Raw genomic sequence first — 21446 nt, 5'->3', positions numbered from 1 at the left:
TATATCCTTCTCTACAAACCCATTCAAACTCCGTAGTGACACCTACTACATTTCCGATCAAACAAAGATGCTTAATACTAAAACCGAGCTACCCCAGAGTGTTCTTCAAATCAAGCAAGATGACAAGTTCTTCCGTAGGCTACTTTCAAAGGAAAGTTCCATGTCTAACCCATCATTCAGAGTGGCCCTTGCTATTCCATTTGTGTGGGAATCTCAACCTGGCACACCCAAATACTCATTCTCTGAGGACACTCTCCCTCCTCTAACTCCTCCACCTTCTTATCATTTGAATATCAATGCATACAAAAAGCCTGAGAAGAAGCGCTCAAAGTCCAATCTTTTGCTGACACTGATACCAAAACTTAACCTCAAGAAAATGATTATGTCATCCTCATCATACCCTTCATGGTCTTCACCATCAGGTTCCTCCAAAGTTGTCCCTATGGCCAAGTTTGGCAAGAAGAAATTCTTAAGCTATGGATCATCTACTGATATAAGGGGTGGTGACAATGAAGAAAATGTTGCAGCCTCACCCTCTTCCAAATTGTGCTTCAGCACTACTCGTGCCAACAGTTCTAAAATTTCACAGGAAAGGAATATGAGGTAATTAAGACTAGTCATAGTAGTTTGGCCTTGGATCTGGAGTGGACAATGTGTTGTTCATAAGTTTTCTTTGTATATCTTTCTAGCTAATACTTTCATGTTAGGACAACCAGTTTTCTATGCTGGAATTGGTCTTGATTTTGTCCTCTCAAATACTTAACAAGCTTGTTTCCAAGGTGTGTGTGTGAGTGTATCTTAAATATTTTGTGTAGCTTGAAATGATCACATTTTTTTCTTTCTTTGATTGGGATTTTAGGATGTGCCAAAAGAAAGTTGAGTATATTACTTTTCTGGAACTTCATTCTATAAGCAAGAAATACGGTATTGTTTCTAGTTATTTCCGGTGTTAGTGGCAAACTAATAATAAATTATTATTAATAATAAACACACGTTAAGGGAGTTTCAGAGAGCATTTAGTGGTAGAAAGTTTATTAATTATCTTGTAGCTGGATGTGTTTTAAGAATTTGATTGACATGTATATGGTACACGGCACTTTTGCTTTGGGGAAGTGGAAGAAGAAACACATTAATCAGCATCTTTGACTACTGCTTTATCTTTTCACCAGTAGACTTTTACTATAGGTATTTTGCTTTGTCTTTCTCAGTGATTTTATTTACTACAAAGAGCTGGTGGAAATTAATTACTTTAATTTGGTGAAACAAAGTTCACAAAGAGAGAACTTTGCATGATTCCAAATTCAGGATATGCTACAAGTTTCCGCAAGGCAATCATAAATGGCACTTCGATCTAATTGTTACAATCATGTTATCAATTTGGCTTGAATGTGGCTGACAGGTAGCTCCATCATTTTGAATCATTTGACAGTTTTATTTCCTTAAATGTTTGTTGCTTGTCGTGTTAGTAAAGGAAGATTACACATAATTTGGGTTACCTCTTGGTTCAACATTTCCCTTTTGTGACGGTTCCATGTACAAACTCTCAACTCATAAAGGGACATATCTTCAGTTTATGCAATAACTGAAAGAATAAAAAGCTATTTGCACACGACTTGTTACTCGGAATGTGTAATACCAAATACTCATCTAAGTAATGATTATCTTTGTTTAAGCAGTGACCTAATATTATGTTTAGCTTTACCTAAAGAAAACTGTTAGATTTCCCTTTAATGATACATCAGATAAGCAAACAGTAACTACTTTTCCCTTTCGTTTGTTTACTTTAAAGAAGTGTATTTTTTTTAAAAAAAAAAAACAGGTCATAACAAATTTTACAATGTATTATAATGAATCAATTTTTTTAATTTAAAAAAATAGGGTTTGTTTGATTTTTTATTCTAATTTTTTTCCGTTTTTAAAAACAAAAAAACATGTTTGACAAAAGTAATTTTAGAAATTTTTTTAAAAAATAATCTCTTGTATTTTAGTTTTTTCTTTTAAAAAACAACAGAACATCCCTAAGCTATAGTTGTTATTTACATGTTCTTCCTTGTTTCCTTGTGTTCCATCTTTTTTCCCCACTTACTCTCTTTTACTGATCCTTTCAAAAATTAGTTTTAAGAATTGTTTTTATATTACACTATAGCTGTTAGGACATACTAGAAGGTTTAAGATTTTTATTGACGGTTCATAACGAAAACATATTAAATATACGTTTAATTTAAAATATTAAGATATTAAATTATAAATTCTTATAATTTATACGATATTTAACTTTTTCATTTTTATTAATTGGTAAAGCATTTTTAGTCACACTTGCTACCGAACAACATGGAAATTCCTTGAGCTAGATTCTGCTAATTTGTCGGCAGATAAGCTGCCAGGGACTTCATCTTGTCCCAAGTTCCGTGTGCAAACGGACCATATACTGAGTACATGAGCAACAGCTATCGCCTAAATGGTGACGTACTCAATAACGTAGATAAGGATTTGGAATAAATTAATTAAATGGTCCCTTGAGATTTTTTGCTGATAAGTCATCCACCTCATTTTTATATTTGGCTTTTTCCTATTCACCCCAAAAATAATATAGATTAAGTGTGTGTTGCGGTGTCTATTGTACTTAGAAAATTTATTTAATAAAAAAAAGATACATAACAAATTAAAAAAATATATAATTTATTTAAAATTATATTATTTATAATATTTGTTATATAATAATAATAATTATTATTATTATTATATATTAAATATTTTATTTTATTTTTTATTCTTTTTTATAAATTTTTAATTTCAAATAAAATATAATTTATACTGAAACAGTTTTTATTTATTATAAATAAAAAATTATAACATAATATATTCATATAATAATTAAATAATTAAATATTAATAATAATATAATTAAAAATATAAAATATATATTAATATAATATTATTATTATTTTATTTTTATATTTTAATTTGTTTAATTTTAATTGTATTTTATTTTAAAGATTTAACTATTTTTTAACTTATTTAAATATAATAAATATAATAATTTATTATTTAAATACGTATATAAATATTATTAGTTATAATTTTTTATGTATCATATCCTGAAAATTTTTAAGGATACCGTAGAATTTACTTAAAGATTATTATTATTATTATTATTATTATTTTTCATCATTGTTGAAAGGATGTAGATACGGCTCCTTTGGCTTTCTGCTTCACTGTCTAATTGTTATCAATTTATTCTTTTAACTTAGCAATTTAAGTTCTATATATTATCTTTCCAAGTCAACAGAAGATTTTGAAGGAAGAAAATATTAAGATTTTAGTAGTCTAAGATTTGAAGAAAAGAGAGTATAGGCTACAAACTTGAATAATATATTTATTTAAAGTATCTTAAACAATTTAGAGTCTATATGACCCTTTTGTTTATATATCCATTTATTCCTATTTATCCATGTAAAATTTTATTATCTTAATTGAAAAATAAATTGGACGAGAAGAAAGACAACGACAAAAGCTTTCGCAAGTTAGGAATCTTAACTTAAGATGCATTACTATTTTTCCAATGCAGTGTTTCCATAAGTAAATCTGCTATTTCATTCCTCATTTAATATGTGGTCATGTTTACAAATTAAATTTTACAATAACGACCGCGATAGTACAAAAATATTGACTCGAATAATGTTACCAGATTGGTATGTTGTTTGCCAGGTATATATACACACAAGTCAAACAAAAAATGGTTATGTATCCTATGATCAGAATAAAATAGAAAAGTACTAATGTTGCTAATTGTAACATGAGCTTAATGCTTCTTCATTGATTCTGGTCACTTGATGTATTGCATTTGCTAAATAATTCACATTGCTTGTTGTCACACCTGCCATGCTGCAAGTATCACCATGGAGTTATACGAAGAATTTAATCTATAGCAATAATAATTATTGAATAAACAAAGAAAGAGAAAACAAAATGAGATTTTAATTATATAAAATATGGTTGAATTGTTGGTATTTCCTTTAACTAAAGCATTGGTTTTTGTAATGTATGCCTAATAAATACCTATAAATAATGGATTTTATTGAAAATAACAAAATATTACAAAATTTAGTGCATCAATATATGAAATGTTATAATTTTCAATAAAATATTACTATTTCTTAAGATATGTATACACGTGTTATAAAAAACGGTAAAAACATACCTTATTCTTCCATCAGGGGTCATGTATATATGGAACACTTTCTCCAGGAGTTCAATCTGCTCAGGGGTTAATCCAGAGAAACAGAACATGCCAACCTGCATTTGTACATGCATTGAAGTGTATAACTGTGTGATCAAGTTATAATATGATGCCTCAAGCATAAGGTAAATGCATATGCAAATTAAAAATTCAAACAGCCCAAACCTGCGCAGTGATATGCTCCCAATTAGAAGATGAATCCAAGTCCTCAAGAGAACACCGCAGTGTAGTTCGCATTGCTTGAATTCGTTTAGCCATGACCTTCAAACACAACATTGCCATCAGCTATGTTTAGAGCCTGAATTGAATCAAAACATAGATAAAAAGGGAAATTTACATTAAAAAGCTGAATATTACCTTTATCTCTTTCCTCCAAAGTTCTTGCATATCTGGGTTGTTTAATATCATAGTTGCAAGTAAAATACCATGAAAAGGAATGCTGCTATACATTGCATGGGAAATCTGCTGCAGTTGGCTTTTCATTGCAGCTACTTGCTTTATATTCTGGCACAAAACACTATATAAAAATTATTAGATTTTACTGGAGATCAAGTAAAGAGGAAAAGAACATAGGAATCAAAATCGTAAAACACATTGGTAACATTATTAACAAATTGAGCTTCATGTCATATCATAAAATCATGGAACATATTTGACATCTACTATTTTACAGACCATAATATACCCTATGCTCCTATTACTATGATATAGAACTTTTCTTACCTAAGGCAACCGACTTTATGCTCAAATAATCCCATATTCTTTGCAAATGATTGAGCACAACCTATCAAGTGCCCATCTTCAAGGAAAATTCGAAGTGCTATGGCATCCTTGTCAAGATCCCCACTTGAAAAACCTTGATAAGCCATGTCAAAGAAGGGGAAATGATTTTTTACCTGGAAAATAATTAATGTTAGAATATTAAAACTGATTGGATGAAACAGAGCAATACTAAAGCATCTCACATGTCATCATCACCTTGAGATGGTATGATATTTCTCTCCATTGTTCCTCAGTGGGGTCAACACCAGTTGGGTTGTGGGCACATGGATGAAGCAAGACGAAAGAACAATCTGGTGCTTTCTGACATTACCAACAAAGAATAAACAGAAAAATTAAAGGTTACTTTATACCTATGTTGCATTATATTGGAAAATATAACATTGACAACTTAAGCTGGTTTTCATGTTCACCTCAATTTGTTTAGAAACAAAATTACAAAAATGATATTTCACTGTTTAACATAAATCCATCTATTTTACCATGATAATATAGCTTATTGATTTGTCCGAGAGACAAGAAGCAAGGAATAGATGCCAAAGCTTCTCATCTATTCTAAATAGTAAAGTTAGTATGATCCTAAGCATTATGCTTTATCAATAACTTTCATGATCATATTCTTTTTACCTTGATATCATTTATGAGTGCAGCAAAATCTAAACTCTTTGTATCTGGATGGTAGTAATGGAAGGTTTTGACTGGAATTTCAGCTTGTCTCCATATGTTATGGTGACTATGGCATAAAAGCTTTGTGCATTAGATATTGAAACAATGTATATATATCTCAAAGAATAAACCAGAGGTAAATGAACCTACTTTGACCAGGTAGGATCTGGTAGATACATTTGAGAATCAGGATAGAATTGCCTTTGCAATTCAGCAAAAAGCCTACATGCACCAGTTCCAGACAGAGCCGGAATTCCTGCAAACAATCCTTTTCTGACAACATATGAATCATTTCCATATGCCAGCTTTACACACTCCTGAACAAATTTTGAACTGACTGCAGAAGTGCTTGATTCCCTGTCAATAACCACAAGTTAAACTCATTTCTGAGAATGCGAAAATTCTCATAGATGTATTGTTTCCAATATCATAGAGAAGTATTTTGAAAATCTTATTCTGCAAAATTGATGGATCGGCTGAGTATTGCTTCCTATAACCAAATAGTTAATGTTTTCTACAAACTATCAGTGCAGAAAAGCACCGACAATTATTTGGACTATGTTAAAATGTTGTTTTCATCTCATATTTATTCAACCATTAAAAAAACCGTTTGTTTAATCGGGTCATCTTTTAGATAGTCTTTCTATTGAAAAACAGCTATAGAAAAATCATAACCCAGTGTGCTAATTGTTCAGTTGTTCCACTTTTAATGCAAGCAACAAGTTAGCTATGACCAAGACACAGTTTTGGCATAGGCAAATAGTAAATAAATAAATATCTGAAGAGAGTTGAGGTTCTTATATTTTTGAGTTGCTGTGAGGATGTTTTGTCCTTTTCGAACTGCAAAGTCAAACATCTTTTGTTGTCTTTAGTTTTGAGGAATGTTTTTGAGATAAATGAATAAAAAATAAATTACAAAAACAAAAAAAAAAAACAGAGATAATTAAATATGGTGTCATATAAGGTATCAATTTTAAGATGTTCAAAATTCAAATAACAGAACTCTATATACGTACCGAACTTATTTGGCTAAAAATAGTCAAATGTACATTTTACTATCATGTTTTTTCATCAACAACATGAATCAAGTTGCAAGCATGATAGAATCAATTTCCGGAATCAAGAAACCCATAGAACTTATAACAGTCAATTACATGCTTGGCAGAGAAGAAAAATGTAGGACTCACTCGAATTTACATCGCTGAATCTTTGCTTCTGCGTCACGAACGCATTGAGGAATGAAGGGTTTGCCATCATCATCCCTGTAAGTTCCCTTATAAAGTACAGAAAGCGGGTTGATAAAAAAAATGAAACCAATATCAAAATGGTTGGTTGATGAATATATACGATGATAACTAAAAGCATAATTTCATTACCATTCCAAGATTGATCTTGTGGGGAAAAGGGTCATCAAGAAAGGCCTTGTTCACACTGACAATGGGGTCCTTTGGTGCTGTTCTCACATGGTCCCACCAACCACGGGTTGAAGAAGAAGTGGATAAAAATCTTGTGGCAAATCTTCCATTGATGTTCCTCCACATGATGTTACACTCTCTTAGAAGATATATATTATGTACTGTGACCACAACAGTAAAATTGTTGATTCATTTGGTTGAAGGAAGATCGAAGTGTTATATAAGAAGAGGAAAGCAGAAGAAGGTGGTGAGTGGTGAGTGAAGTTTCCCTTGCCGTGGTTTTGTCATTGGTTTTTTCAACGAGTTCCTATGTGCTCCTTTGCATGGAAAATACCCACCCGGGCTCATTGTTTTGACTTGTTTTTACTCGTCAATCACCACGTGTTATCTTTTGACATTCTTTTTCTCACTGTTGAAAGAAACATTTTTAGCTACTATTTTATTTTTATACGAAATTTGTTTTCATTAAAAACTTTGTAAAAAATTTAAATATTTTTTTAAATAATCTTTATTATTAATATTTTTATATTATCATTATTTTATATTTAAATATGTTTATTTTAATCTTTGTATATAACATAATTTTTATTCTAGTTCTTATAAAAATATTATATATAAAGACAATAATGAAAAATATTATGAAAAAAATGTATAAAACTTAAAATAAAGCTCACAATTAAAATAAGTTGAAAACAATTGTTTAAGAATTCAATAAAAAAATTACTTTAGCATTATATAGAGAGATTATTTAAGAGATTGTTAACAAATAAAATTTATATATAATTTTAAAAATATTTTATGCTTATTTTTAATTAAAATTAAATATTTATTTATGAAATTAGATCAATCTTTAATACTGATATTTATTATATTAGTTATTGATTTAAATTTTAATTAAAAATCACACTTAATTAATTGTATTTAAATTTTATTTATAAAAAAATGTATCACAATTATAATTAAAAATAAAAATAAATTTAATTATATATTTTAATCTATAAAGTGAATTAAGAACCGAAACTAAAAGAAAATTTGTCATTTTCAAGTAAAAAAAATACGTTTAAAAATTAGTTTATATTTTTTCTTTCTAATAATAAAAATATACAATAATATTAAAAATTATCTAATAAATTTTTTTATTTTTTATTATAATCCTTTAAATATGCTTTAAAAATTAATTCTTTATTATATAACTCAATTTATTATACCTTTCTTCATGTATAAAGTTATTGTTTAAAAATTAAGTATACAAATCCAATAGTTACGTCAGGATGAGAAAAGTATGAATGTTGGTGCTTTTAGTTTGATTGTTTCTAATAGCAATGAGACTCCGAACAAGAATTCAGTTCAGTTTTAACGAGAATTTAAGTTTGTAATATAAAATTACTTAAGAGAAAAAAAATTATTTAAGTAAATTTAGCATAAAAGTAATTTTTGTTTAAACTAAAAAAATTCATTTAAGTGAGTTTGATGAAAAATAATTTTTGTTTAAGTTAAAAAATATTATTTAAGTCAAAATTATGAAAAATTTTAAAATTTTATTTTTTCTTTAAATTATAAAAAAATTAATCTCAAAATCATCATTCTTATCATTATTATCAACAATTTAACTTAATTTTAAATAGTTATATCTCACTAATATAGTAATGTTTAGTATAAATAGCATACTAGATAATACATTTAGAATATTTTAAATTAGAATATATTTATAATATTTAGTGGGATGATTTATGTAAGAATCTTTAATAACTCAATAGTTATTGATAAGAAATAAAAGTTTTTTAATTTTCTCTATAGTTTAAAAAAGGAAAAAATAAAATAATTTTTTTAATAATTTTAGCTTAAATAAATTATTTTAGTTTAAGTGAAAATAATTTTTTTTTACCAAATTTACTTAAGCAAATTTTTTTAACTTAAACAAAAATTACTTTTTGCCAAATTCACTTAAATAATTTTTTTTTACTTAAACGAATTTAAATTACTGGCTATAGTTTCTACTAAAATTATCGAGGATCTAGATATGTTATGACACAAAGATACACAAATATTTTTTAATGGATATTTTATTTATTAAATGTTTATAAATTTAGATATAGATAATTATTTATAATTTTAATAGATACTAATTAATGAGTATAATAAATATAATATCTTGTTTTATTTATAAATACATAATTATATTATTATAATTTATAATTAAAATAGGAATTATTTTTAAATAATTTCTAATTCAGTTAAATACTTTCAACCTTGAACTCATGTCCAAGTGCTTTAAATGCAGGAACTAGTTTCCTCCTAAGGTCAAATCTATGCATATTTTAGCAAATTTTTCTCTAGACAAACAAGAAGTATAGGGATCTACCTTTAGCATAGAACCCATGCAAGCACCAACGTGCCAGATGAATTTATTGTTATACAACTCCATGGGTAAATTAGGAATACAAACCTACACAACTACTTTTCTAAGATTATAATCCTTTGTCCTAAAGAAGGGTCTCCATCTCTGAACAAGAAGGTAATGATCTAGTATCAACCAAGGCCCTTTGAAGAGGATAAACTTGTAATCATCTATACTTTCAAACTTAACTAGGAAGAATTCATTATTTAGATCCAAAATGGTTAAGGATCCATTTCTACCTCAAATAGCATTTAGTTTCTAGTTAATATAGTTATAACTCAGATTTACCAAGAAGTTTTACTATTAAGGTAAACCTCTAAGGGGTACACCACCCCTCATACTCCTCGAGAGGGATCTTGAGGTCTGGATTTTGTCTATTATCATCTAGATCTACATGTTCATCAGGTTCAGAGGTGACATTAAAGTCTTCCAAGACTATTTTCAGTATTTCCTCATCATTCAATACTAAATTTATGTCCTTAGACCTTATTACCATATCCTTGTACTAACAAGAATTAGAAAGAAGGGGATTAGAAAACATTTGGTTCGGCTTTTGGATTACCATTCGGAGATCTTCATGCATGCAATCATTTAGCCCTTCCAAAGACACCTCTGAGTCAATCTTCACCTTCTTGGTACTACGATCTTTCAAATCCACCTCCTTTGTAGATCTCTTCTTCCTTTCATTTCTTTCCATCCGATGATGCTCTCTAAGACTCAAGTGAATACCTAAGCCACCACGATCTCCTCGCTCCCTTCTCCACTTTTAATTTTTTATGGGCAGATCTACTGAGAACGCTAGGATGAGACCCCTAGTGACGCTCTCTTAGTCTTGAAAACACGGTGCTTTTTTGAAACCCTTATCTGTGCTCCAGAACCAAGTGTTTGAAAAGACAATACTTTTTAAATTTGTTTTTAATATTTTCAGTAATCCTGCTGATATCTCTGAGGTTAATGACACTGTAATATCCTTAATTTCTAAAGTAGATGCCCCTGAACAAATAAATCAAATTAGGCCTATATCTCTTTGTAACTTTAGTTATAAGATTGTAACTAAAATTCTTGCTAATAGAATTATGGAAACTCTTCCCTATGTTATTTCTGCCAACCAAACTAGTTTTATCCATGGTAGGCAGGGTATTGTTAATATCTTGATTTTACAGAACTAGTCCACACTTGTCATATGTTAAAGCGTAGAAACAATTTCATGATTATTAAAATTTGTCGCAATCAGGCAGTTGCAACGGTACGGCGAAAAACGTTTTCAAAATATCAGAGGAGTCGCCACCAAAGTTTATTTTAAGAAAAACCTTGGAAAAACTTAAATATAATATTATCTTTGAAACTAAAAATGAGTTTGGGAGTCATTTACGTGTAGGGAAGGTATTAACACCCTACAACGTCCGTTTAAAAACGGTTACCTTAAATTAATTGTGTAAATTTATTTAAATTTTGAAAAATATTTATTTAATCCCTAAACATTAATTATTTTTATTTTAGAAGAAGAAATATTATTTATTGAGATATTATTTGGGTTATTTTGAAAATTATTTTGACTTGACGGGTCTAGTTCCCGCTCTTACGTATCCTCAAGTGCAATGGGGAATTCAAAGCCACATAGTTCTATCTAAAAATTATGAAATTAGTTGATTAAAATTATGTTTAGTAAAAGAAAATTTATTTTGAAATTAAAATTATTTTATAAAATTATAATATTTAGAATACAAGATAACGCGGTTATACATGTACCATACGAGAAACAATACAGAAAGTGAAGGAAGATCACAAAGTATATTGCAAATCGTTAAAAAGATTTTATTGGTAAATCAAGTTTTTGAATTTGAATTTTGATTATGATCAATGTTGAAAGAGAATTTAAGATAGTGTAAGCTATATATTAATCTCTTATAATTTTTGGACAATCGAAGACAATGTAAATCACACGACGATATTACAAAAATTTGTATAGTAAAATAAAAATAAAGAAATAATTGGTTATTTAATTTATCAAAATTAGAAATACAATTCAATAAATTTTAAAATATGAAATTAATTTTATTTTTATTAAAAATAATAAATTTATTTGAATTGATTAAAGAATATATTCATTTAATAAAAAGATTAAAAATTTTATTTGATAGATTTATATTATATAAAACCTAAGGTAACGTTGGTACACATATATTTTTGACAATTTATAATGCATAAAGGTAGAGTCTCTACACATTAGCATTATAAATTGTTTCATTAATAAAACAATTTAAATTTAAATTAGTTAATTGGTTCGTAAGTTAGTAATTAGAAGAGAAATATATTTTGATTTAGTATTAAAGTGGTTAACTAATTAATTAATGACAATATATAATGAATTAATATCGCATAAAGTCTTGGTAACGTAGGTACATATAGATTTTATCAATTTATAATACATGACGATAGAGAAACTATACGTTAGTATTATAAATCGATGAAATTATATTATTATTTATTAATTGATTATACAACAAAAAAAATAATAATAAAATAATATAATAAAAATAAAAACAAAATTATAGTCATTCACCAAAACAAATAGAAACAAAACATAAATATCAAGTTACATTCTAAATCTACATAAAATAGCAAGGAAAAATAATGCTACAATAATAATAAATAAATAATGAAATAGATATAAGAAAGAAAATCCAAGAATTATAAAAATTAATTTACTTTATTTTATTTAATTAATTTTTATGAAGAGAAGCACCTTATAAACAAAAATAGAAATCAAATAAACTATCAAATATACTAATATTATAAAAGTAACGTAAAATAAGTTAAATTGAATTTAAAGGTATAAAAAAAGAAAAATGTTAAACTAGTTTCGTTGAAATAAGTTAAAGAAAAACAAATAAAATAATATTCAAAACAGAAAAATAATAATACAATGGGCCTAAAAACAAATAAGCTAAAAAAGATTTGAGCCTAAAATATTTTTTTTGTTTTGTTTTTTTCTTAAAATAAACATGGGCTATCTGAGCCGAAAACCAAAATAAATAATAATAATAATAATAATAACAATAAAAAAATTAACATAATATAATAATGATAAAAAAAAAACAGAAAAAACAAACGCCAAAAGTAACATTGGAAATGGATATTGAGACGTGCAGGTGAAGGTATTGATAACTCTCGACATTCAAAATGTTGAAAGGTTATTTCAACTTTATTCTAATAATTATATATATATATAAAAACAAAAAAAATGGAATATGAAGCTTCGTGAAGTTCGGGATAAGTAGCTTTTGTTTCTAGGCTACAGTTCATTAGTTTTCCAGAGTTCCAGTTCCAGTTACAGTAAGCTTAGCTTCGTATGGAAAGCAAAAAAAAAAAAAAAAAAAAAAAAAAAAGAAAAAAAAAGAGAAGAATACCTTAAATATAATTAGCAAATGTTCCAGATCTGAATTAAAAACGAAGAGAATAAGGTTAAGTGGTTAGTTTCTTCTTCTTTTAGCTTATGATTTTCGTCTCTGCTCTCCTCTTTCAGTTGAGATTCTCTCTGGTTGTGCTTTCTCCTATTTCATATTCTTCTTTCTTAATATTCATCTTCTTTTCTGAAATATTTGTGCTCCACCTTGTCTCCAAAATTTTGCTCCCTCTAAAAAACTATGTTGCCTCTCAAAAAATATTCTCCTTTCTTTTGAAAACTTATCAGAAATTTTTTTTTTCTTTTTCAGAGCAAAAAATCTCCCCCTTTTCTAATCTCTTACTTTAGTTTTTATACCCTCTTCAATCTCATATTTTAGAGTTTTTTCTTTTACAAAATGCCAAAGTTCTGAATTTTCTTTTTTTATGTTTAAATCGGTTTTTGATGCTGGGTGTGAGCCTGCATAGTTCGGGACTTTCATTTCCGGAACCAAACTCTTTTTTTCAAAAAAATTATATTTTTTATAAAACGATTTTATTATTTTATTTTAAAAATTTTGGAGGCAATTTGGGAAAGGAAAAAATAGGTATTCACAGTTGCCCCTCTTTACTCAGTTCATATCAATCAGAGATATTTTGAAGTTAGAGTTGATGAGAATTGAGTAAAGAAGTGAATCAATTTTTGTCTGAAACGAACAAGATGTACAAGGAATACAAAGACAAATATAGTAAACACTCAGTTGTTAGAGAAAGTTGTAATTTATGACAATTTGTGTTTGAACGAAACTGTGAAGCGACATTGAGTTTTAACTAAAAACAAAGGTTGCTAGACAGATACTAGGCTTAAACAACAAGATAAAAGGTGAAAAGTGTCAGTCAGGTTCTGAACTTTAATAAAAAGGTAAAAAGTGCCAGTCAGATCCTGAGCTTTAAAAGAAAAGTAAAAAATGTGCCAGTCAGGTGCTGGGCTTTGATAGAAAAATAAAATGTGCCAATTTGATTCTGGGTTTTAACAGAAAAGTGAAATGTGTCAAGTAGGTTCTGGGCTTTGACAGAAAAGTAAAATGTGGCAGGTAGGTTCTAGGCTTTGACAGAAAAATGAAATGTGTCAGTTCGATTCTAAACTTTGACAAAGAAGAGAAAGGTGCTAGTTTGGTGCTGGGCTTTGACTGAAAAAATAAAATATGTTAGCCAGGTTCTGGACTTTAACATAATAGTAAAAAAGGTACCAGTCAGGTTCTGGGCTTTGACAGAGAAGGGAAAAGTGCCAGTCAGATTCTGAGCTTTGACAAAAAAATAAAATGTGCCTGTTAGGTACTGGGCTTTCAGAAAATGCGAAAGATGCTGTTAAGTTTTAGGTTTTGACAAAAACATAAAGGGACTTGGACAAGAAAGGTAAAAAGAAAGATAGAAAAATAAAAGGTCGATCATGTTCTAGATTGCAAAAGAACATAAAAGGACAGTCATGCTTTGAACTTTAACAGTAAAAGTAAGACAGAAAAATAAAGACATCAGTAAGCTTCTGAATTTTGATGAAAAGTAAAGAACTCAGTTAGATCATAGTCTTGGATTGAACATAAAGGTTGTAAAGCAGATAATTAATTTAAATTAAACTTTAAAAGGTGATAATAGAAAAAAAAAAAACAAATGCATGCTAATGTGATGATGCGATTGCATAAACTTAATGAATGTTAACACTTGGAATGAAATTTATGGAATGATGAGGTCAAATGCAATAATAAGACTTATTAAATCAAAACAAACTCTGTCCTATTTTTTTTTTCTCGGGGATTATAATTCTTCCAACCTTATCGAAACATGCGCGTCAAGGTTCATGAATGAGTAACTTTTTCGGTTTACATCAATTCTTTCACAAAATCTGAGCTGAGCAAGGCATAAACAAAATTAGACTGCCATTTATTTTTGAATCATCAAGAGGAGTCAACTTTTTCTGTCACACTAAACTTATCAAGAGATTCATCGAACTTATTGTGTAGCTTATTATTGCAATCGTATTTTCTTATTACCCTTTTAACAGTTTGCATGTTTCTTTTTAGTCTATAATTATAGAAATGACAATAAAAATGCTATTGAAGAAGTTGAGTAAACAAAGTCGTGTATAAAAGCTGAATGAAAGGTGACTAAAGTCAAAGATAAATATTTTTGGAATATAGGATGACTGTAATAAAGAAATGGTGATTTTATAAAGAGGACTTACAACGTAATAGAAAAACAAATACATCAAACAAAAGATCAGAATGACTACAAGAATAACGAAATATTATGTTGATTAAGTGACGTCTTCCAGATGAACAGTGCTAATCTGCCATGTAAGTTGATCATCCATTAACAAAATTGCCAAATAAAATTGACCTAGTATGGTATTTTGAATTCATCTTCCATTTGATCCAACTTCTACCTCTCAAAATTATCCCAGTCTAGTATTCCAGTCCATCATATTTCCCAACTTGAATCGCTTTCTTGCAGCTAAAGTCAGTGCCTCTTTTGAACCGCCCTTTCAAGTTTTCAATTCAGTGTAGTATTTATTTGACTTTAATTTTTGCCTGAACCGCTCTTTCGAGTTTTAAACTCACCAGGTCGCTCTAACTTTTGCCTAGGTCGCCTTTTCGGGTTTTCAACCTAGCGAGCTTTTCTCTTTTTTTCTTTTTCTTTTCTTTTTTATTTTTTTTAATTATTATTTTTAAGCATAGTATTTTTTGACAGCATCAGAATTGATGGGGTTTGGAAGATCTTGTCCATCCATGTTTGTGAGGATTAAAGCCCCTCTTGAGAAAGGCTTTTTCACCACGTATAGTCCTTCATAATTCGGAGACCACTTGCCACGATAATCTTTATGCGTTGGCAAAATCTTTTTGAGCACCATATCTCCCTCACTGAATTCTCTTAGATGATCTTTTTTTATCAAAAGCCTTATTCATCCTTCTCTGGTATAGTTGACTGTGACATAACGCATTCAACTGTTTTCCTTCAATGAGATTCAATTGATCAAAACGAGATTGCACCCATTCTGCTTCCTCTAATTTGGTCTCCATTATTACTCTTAAAGAGGGAATTTCGACTTTAATAGGAAGTACTTCTTCCATTCCATATACCAAAGAGTATGGAGTTGCCCCGGTTGAAGTACGAACTGAAGTTCAGTATCCATGCAAGGCAAATGGCAGCATTTCATGCCAGTCTCTGTATGTCACTACCATCTTTTGGATGATCTTCTTAATATTTTTATTGGTTTTTTCAACTGCTCCATTCATCTTTGGGTGATAAGGAGAGGAATTATGATGTCAAATCTTGAAATTGTCACACAATTCTTTCATCATTTTGTTGTTCAAATTAGTGTTGCTTGGGAGGCCATACCAACAGATCAAATCCTTTTTAATGAATCTCACCACCACATTTTGGGTCACACTAGCATATGAAACAGCCTCAACCCATTTTGTGAAATAGTCAATAGCAACTAGAATAAAGCAGTGACCATTAGAGACTTTAGGTTCAATGGGTCCAATAACATCAATTCCCCACATTGAAAAAGGCCAGGGCGAAGATAAGACATTTAATTTTGTTGGGGGAACATTAATATTGTCAGCATATGCCTGGCATTTATGACATGTCTTCACATAACGAAAGCAATCAGCCTCCATTGTCAACCAATAATATCCAGCCCTTAGAATCTTCTTTGCCATGACATGTCTATTGGCATGAGTCCCAAATCAACCTTCATGAATCTCTTCCATGATCTTTCGTGCTTCTGAAGCATCCACACATCTAACCAGAACCATATCATGATTCATTTTGTAGAGCACATCTCCATTCAGAAAGAAACTCATTGATAACCTTCTCAATGTCCTTTTGTCATTTTCAACAGCATTTAAAGGGTATTCTTGGTGTTTTAGGAAATTTTTAATGTCATGATACCAAGGTTTACCATCAGATTCTTCTTCAACCATTTGACAATAAACAAGATGATCAAGCTGTTGCATCTTGATGAACGACATGTCTTCTTTTTGACTCACTACAAACATTGATGATAAAGTGGTTAAAGTAGCAGCCAATTGATTCTCCTCACGAGGAATATGCTGGAAAGTAATTTCATTGAAATACTCCACCAATTCTCTAATATAGGCTTGATAAGGGATCAATTTGGCATCTCGAGTCTCCCATTCACCTTTCAACTGGTGGATGACCAAAGCTGAGTCACCATACACCTTAAGAATTTTGATCTTAGACTCTATAGCTGCTTGAATTCCCATAGCACATGCTTCATATTCAGCTACATTATTCGTACAATCGAATGATAATCTAGCTGTGATCGGGATATATTGCTATTCTGAGGAAATCAGTATGGCACCAATCTCGTGTTCGAGTGCATTAGAAGCACCATCAAACATCATGACCCATTTATCTTTTGCTGAAGATTCTTTCTCATTAAACAACGCCATTATATTTTCATCAGGAAATTTGTACTGTATTGACTGATAATCATTCACTGGTTGATGAGCTAGGAAATTTGTGAGAGCACTGCCTTTGATTGCTTTTTGAGTAACATACACAATATCATATTCTGACAATAGGACCTGCCAACGAGCAATCCTTCCAGTAAGGGCTGATTTTTCAAAAATGTATTTGATTGGGTCCATTTTTGACACCAACCAAGTCGTGTGACACAACATGTATTGCCTTAACCTGCGAGCTACCCAAGGCACAATAGATTCGCTCCAACAAAGAGTATCTAGCTTCATAGTCAGTGAATTTTTTGCTCAAGTAATAAATGGTGTGCTCTTTTCGACCCGATTCATCATGTTGACCTAAAACACATCCCATGGATCCTTCTAACACTGTCAAATACCTAATGAGCAGCCTCCCTGACACTGGCGGAACTAGTATCGGGAAATTTTGCAAATATTACTTTATCTTCTCAAAAGCTTCTTAACAATCATCATTTCACTCCATCCGCTGATTTTTCCGTAACAACTTAAAAATTGGTTCATAAGTGGTAGTTAGTTGGCATATGAATCGAGCAATATAATTCAATCTCCCCAAAAATCCATGAACCTTCTTTTCAGTACAAGGAGGCAGCATTTCCATGATTGTTTTTGCCTTGTCAGGATTAACCTCTATTCCCTTTTGACTGACTATGAACCCCAATAATTTGCCTGATTTCACCCCAAAAGTACATTCGGCAGGGTTCAATTGCAATTTGAATTTCTTCAACCGCTCAAACAATTTGTGTAAATTCACAACATGGTGTTCATATCATCCACATAGACTTCAACCTCCTTATGCATCATATCATGAAATAACGTCACCATCGCCCTTTGATATGTTGCCCCAGCATTTTAGGCATGACTTTGTAGCAAAAGGTACCCCAAGGTGTAATGAATGTGGTCTTCTCTATATCCTCTTCAGTCATTTTGATCTTATTATAACCCAAGTAACCATCCATAAAAGAGAAGAATGAATGTTGAGCTGTATTATCTGCTAGCATATCAATGTGAGGCAATGGAAAATCATCTTTAGGGCTGACTCTATTTAGATCCCGATAGTCAACACATATTTGAACCTTTCCATCTTTCTTAGGAACTTGCACAATGTTAGCAACCCATTGAGGGTATTTAGCAACAGCGAGAAAACCTGCATCAAATTGCTTTTTGACCTCCTCCCTAATCTTCAATGATATCTCAAGTTTCATTCTCCTTAATTTTTGCTTAACTGGGAAACACTCTAGCTTCAGCGGCAATTTATGCTCGACTATATCCACATCTAGGCTTGGCATATCTTAATAAGACCATGCAAAGACATCACTATAATCATGCAAGAGTTTAATCAACTTGTCACGCTCTTGTTTTTTCATGAGGGTGCCTATTTTGATTTCTCTCTTATCATCTTCAGTCCCTAAATTAATTGCCTCAGTGGGTTCATCATGAGGTTGGATCTCTTTCACTTCTGGATCGACCAATCTTAGAAATTCTGAGGGTTAATCAACATCACTATCATCTTCGACAACTTGATTAATGGGACAATCAAAATTAGTGGATGAGATATTAGCACTGTTACTTTCAGACATGTCACTTTCGGATCTGCATTGTGTGAGAGTTGAGACAAAAAGAAAATAAACGACAAGATTCAAGCAATAAAGAAAAAAGACACAAAAGGTTGCTGAGAATTCAAATTGCATTTCATTTAAAAATATACTTAAAAGGAAACATGTGTCCTAACTTACAAAACAAACTGATATTTTAAATTACAAAAAGAAACCATATATCAGTTTTTTTTCAAAAAGTAATGATATCCTAAAGCTTTGGGACAAAACAATAGGATTAACTTCAAGGATTACTTTGAATAGCTATTAAAAATCACAGGTAACTCGATGATCTCCCAATAGCCACCTTCTGTGTTCGGCGGACAAGTGTGGACTAGGTCCACAACCTCTTCTTCAGGTGCACCCACATTAGTAGTAGCTACTGAGTCTTAAAACTCAAATCCAACACTATAGAAGCTTTTCAGAAAATTACAAATGGGGACCCCTTCAGTCTTAGGCTCCCTACCTTCCAACCTGACTAATCTTCTTTCTTTCTTTTCCTCCATGACTTTTCTCTTATCAGCTTTAGTGGGCGTGTATCCCAACCCAAATCTATCCTTATTCTCATGGAGCTGTAACCAGTTTGTTGCTTTCGATATGACTTGCCCTAACATGTATCTATACTGACCACCTCCATCAAGCATGACTTTAGCAGTCATTATGGATGTATTAGACAATCGAGGCTTTAAGATTGGAGCTCCCTCTCCAACATAAGTAGCATTCGCAATCTCTAAAGCCTGAAAAGAGGTCTCTAGAGTTTCTTCAACAGCTTCAATATAAGGAGTGGACGAAGGCTTACTTGCCAACACATCTTCTTCACCAGAGACAATCACTTACTTATTATCAATGATAAACTTTAGTTTTTGATGCAATGTGGATGGTACAACTCCAGCAGAATGAATCCAATGCCTCCCCAAAAGACAGCTGTAAGCTGGCGCGATATCCATTACTTGAAACAAAATCTGAAAAGTGCAAGGACCAATTTGGATTGTAATTTCAATTTCTCCAATGACCTCTCTTCTTGTTCCATCAAAAGCTCTTACTATCATGGCACTGGGTTTCATATGCGACCCATCACAAGGTAATTTTGACAATGTTGCTTTTGACATCACATTCAAAGAAGACCTATTGTCAACAAGCACTCTAGCAATAATGTGATCTCAACATTTTACAGAAATATACAGTGCTTTATTATGCCCCATTCCTTCACCAGGTACTTCATCATCAATGAAGGTGAGATAATTGTTTGAAACAATATTACCAACAATGCCTCCAAACTTGTCGGTAGTGATATCATGGCTGACATGAGCCTCATTCAACACTTTCAAAAGAATCATCCTATGTGGCTCAGAGTTCAGCAACAGCGATAAAAGAGATATCCTTAGTGGAGTTTTGTTTAACTGTTCCACAACTTGATATTCACTTTGTCGAATAAATTTCAAAAACTCACAAGCTTCTTCATTAGATACTGTCTTTTTTATTTCAGGCATTTTCTCTTCGTCAGCATATTCAAACTCACCCAATTTAGTTTTCCCCTTTGAGGATCTCTCTATCTCTTTTGCTCGCTCTTTTCTCAACTCCTCAGGTGTATAAATATGACCACTATGGGTCATCCCACCAACACCAGCAATGTTTGAGACGGCGAGAGTATCAGAATTGACACCATGTGTTTGGTTTTCCTTAAAATTGCCGACATAAACCTTTGCATCATACCTCCATAGTACTGCTTTGTTGTCCCTATAAGGGAATGGAGCCGATACTTGTATAGTGATGAGTCTAGGTCCATTGGTAGTTTGGGTATCCACACACTTGGTGTAATGAATGACCAAAGGTTTCGGGAAGGTTAGTGATTGTTCATCAACAGTCAAAACTTCATTTTTCTCTTTAGGGTGCCCGATTTGGACCAAATGCTTATCCATCAGGGTTTGCAGAACATGCTTGAATTCTTCACAATCTTCAATGGAGTGGTATGCGTTAGGGTGCAAATCACACATATTTTCTTCATGTACAAAACCCTTGATCAAGTCAGCCTGGCATAACTCAACAAAAATAACCTTAAAAGGAGTGGTAATGTCTTCAACTTTTCTCTTTAAAACATGTGCAGACTCTTCCTCGACGGCATTTACCGACAATCCTTTATGCCCGGGTAGGGGATTACTCCTAATGTTAGGGTTATCCTCCTTGAAATTCAGCCATTTAGCATTAATTAAGTCTTGCACTTTGAACTTTAATGCCCTACAATTCTTTGTCGAATGACCAATGCCACCACCATGATACTCGCACTTAGCATTTGGGTCACACCTTCTTGGATAGGGCGGTTCTACAGGTTTCATTGGACAGGGTACAACTAATGAACTTTAGAATAGGTGAGGTAGTAACTCAGTGTAGGACATGAGGATTAGGTCGAATTGAACTTGCTTTCTTTCTTGATTGTTTTGGGGTCTTATT

General features: G+C 31.0%; 4 protein-coding genes across 4 annotated transcripts; 1 reads left to right on the top strand and 3 right to left on the bottom strand.

The window, feature by feature from the left end:
• On the top strand, positions 1-2440 carry LOC113850969. Its single transcript, XM_027481475.1, has 2 exons — positions 1-603; positions 2311-2440. The coding sequence occupies exons 1-2, from the start codon at positions 68-70 to the stop codon at positions 2438-2440; spliced, it is 666 nt and encodes a 221-aa protein (XP_027337276.1). The 5' UTR covers positions 1-67.
• Positions 2441-3785: 1345 nt separating this feature from the next.
• On the bottom strand, positions 3786-7227 carry LOC113850968 (aspartate aminotransferase, mitochondrial-like). Its single transcript, XM_027481474.1, has 10 exons — positions 7063-7227; positions 6874-6959; positions 5837-6043; positions 5648-5753; positions 5219-5323; positions 4964-5136; positions 4598-4757; positions 4406-4501; positions 4202-4296; positions 3786-3885 (listed from the first exon to the last, which is right to left on the bottom strand). Exons 1-10 carry the CDS (start codon positions 7225-7227, stop codon positions 3786-3788), a joined length of 1293 nt encoding a protein of 430 aa, XP_027337275.1.
• A 9402-nt stretch (positions 7228-16629) lies between these two features.
• LOC113850967 lies at positions 16630-17169 on the bottom strand. The gene has a single exon (XM_027481472.1). The coding sequence runs from the start codon at positions 17167-17169 to the stop codon at positions 16630-16632; it is 540 nt and encodes a 179-aa protein (XP_027337273.1).
• Positions 17170-18893: 1724 nt separating this feature from the next.
• LOC113850966 lies at positions 18894-21331 on the bottom strand. Its single transcript, XM_027481471.1, has 5 exons — positions 20181-21331; positions 19921-20123; positions 19465-19809; positions 19254-19386; positions 18894-18996 (listed from the first exon to the last, which is right to left on the bottom strand). The coding sequence occupies exons 1-5, from the start codon at positions 21329-21331 to the stop codon at positions 18894-18896; spliced, it is 1935 nt and encodes a 644-aa protein (XP_027337272.1).
• Between the last annotated feature and the right edge of the window lie 115 nt (positions 21332-21446).

The sequence above is a fragment of the Abrus precatorius genome, unplaced genomic scaffold (assembly GCF_003935025.1).
Source record: "Abrus precatorius isolate BTA unplaced genomic scaffold, Abrus_2018 Scaffold9, whole genome shotgun sequence".
Taxonomy (NCBI): Eukaryota; Viridiplantae; Streptophyta; class Magnoliopsida; order Fabales; family Fabaceae; genus Abrus; species Abrus precatorius.
This window is presented reverse-complemented; position numbering and strand designations above follow the sequence as displayed.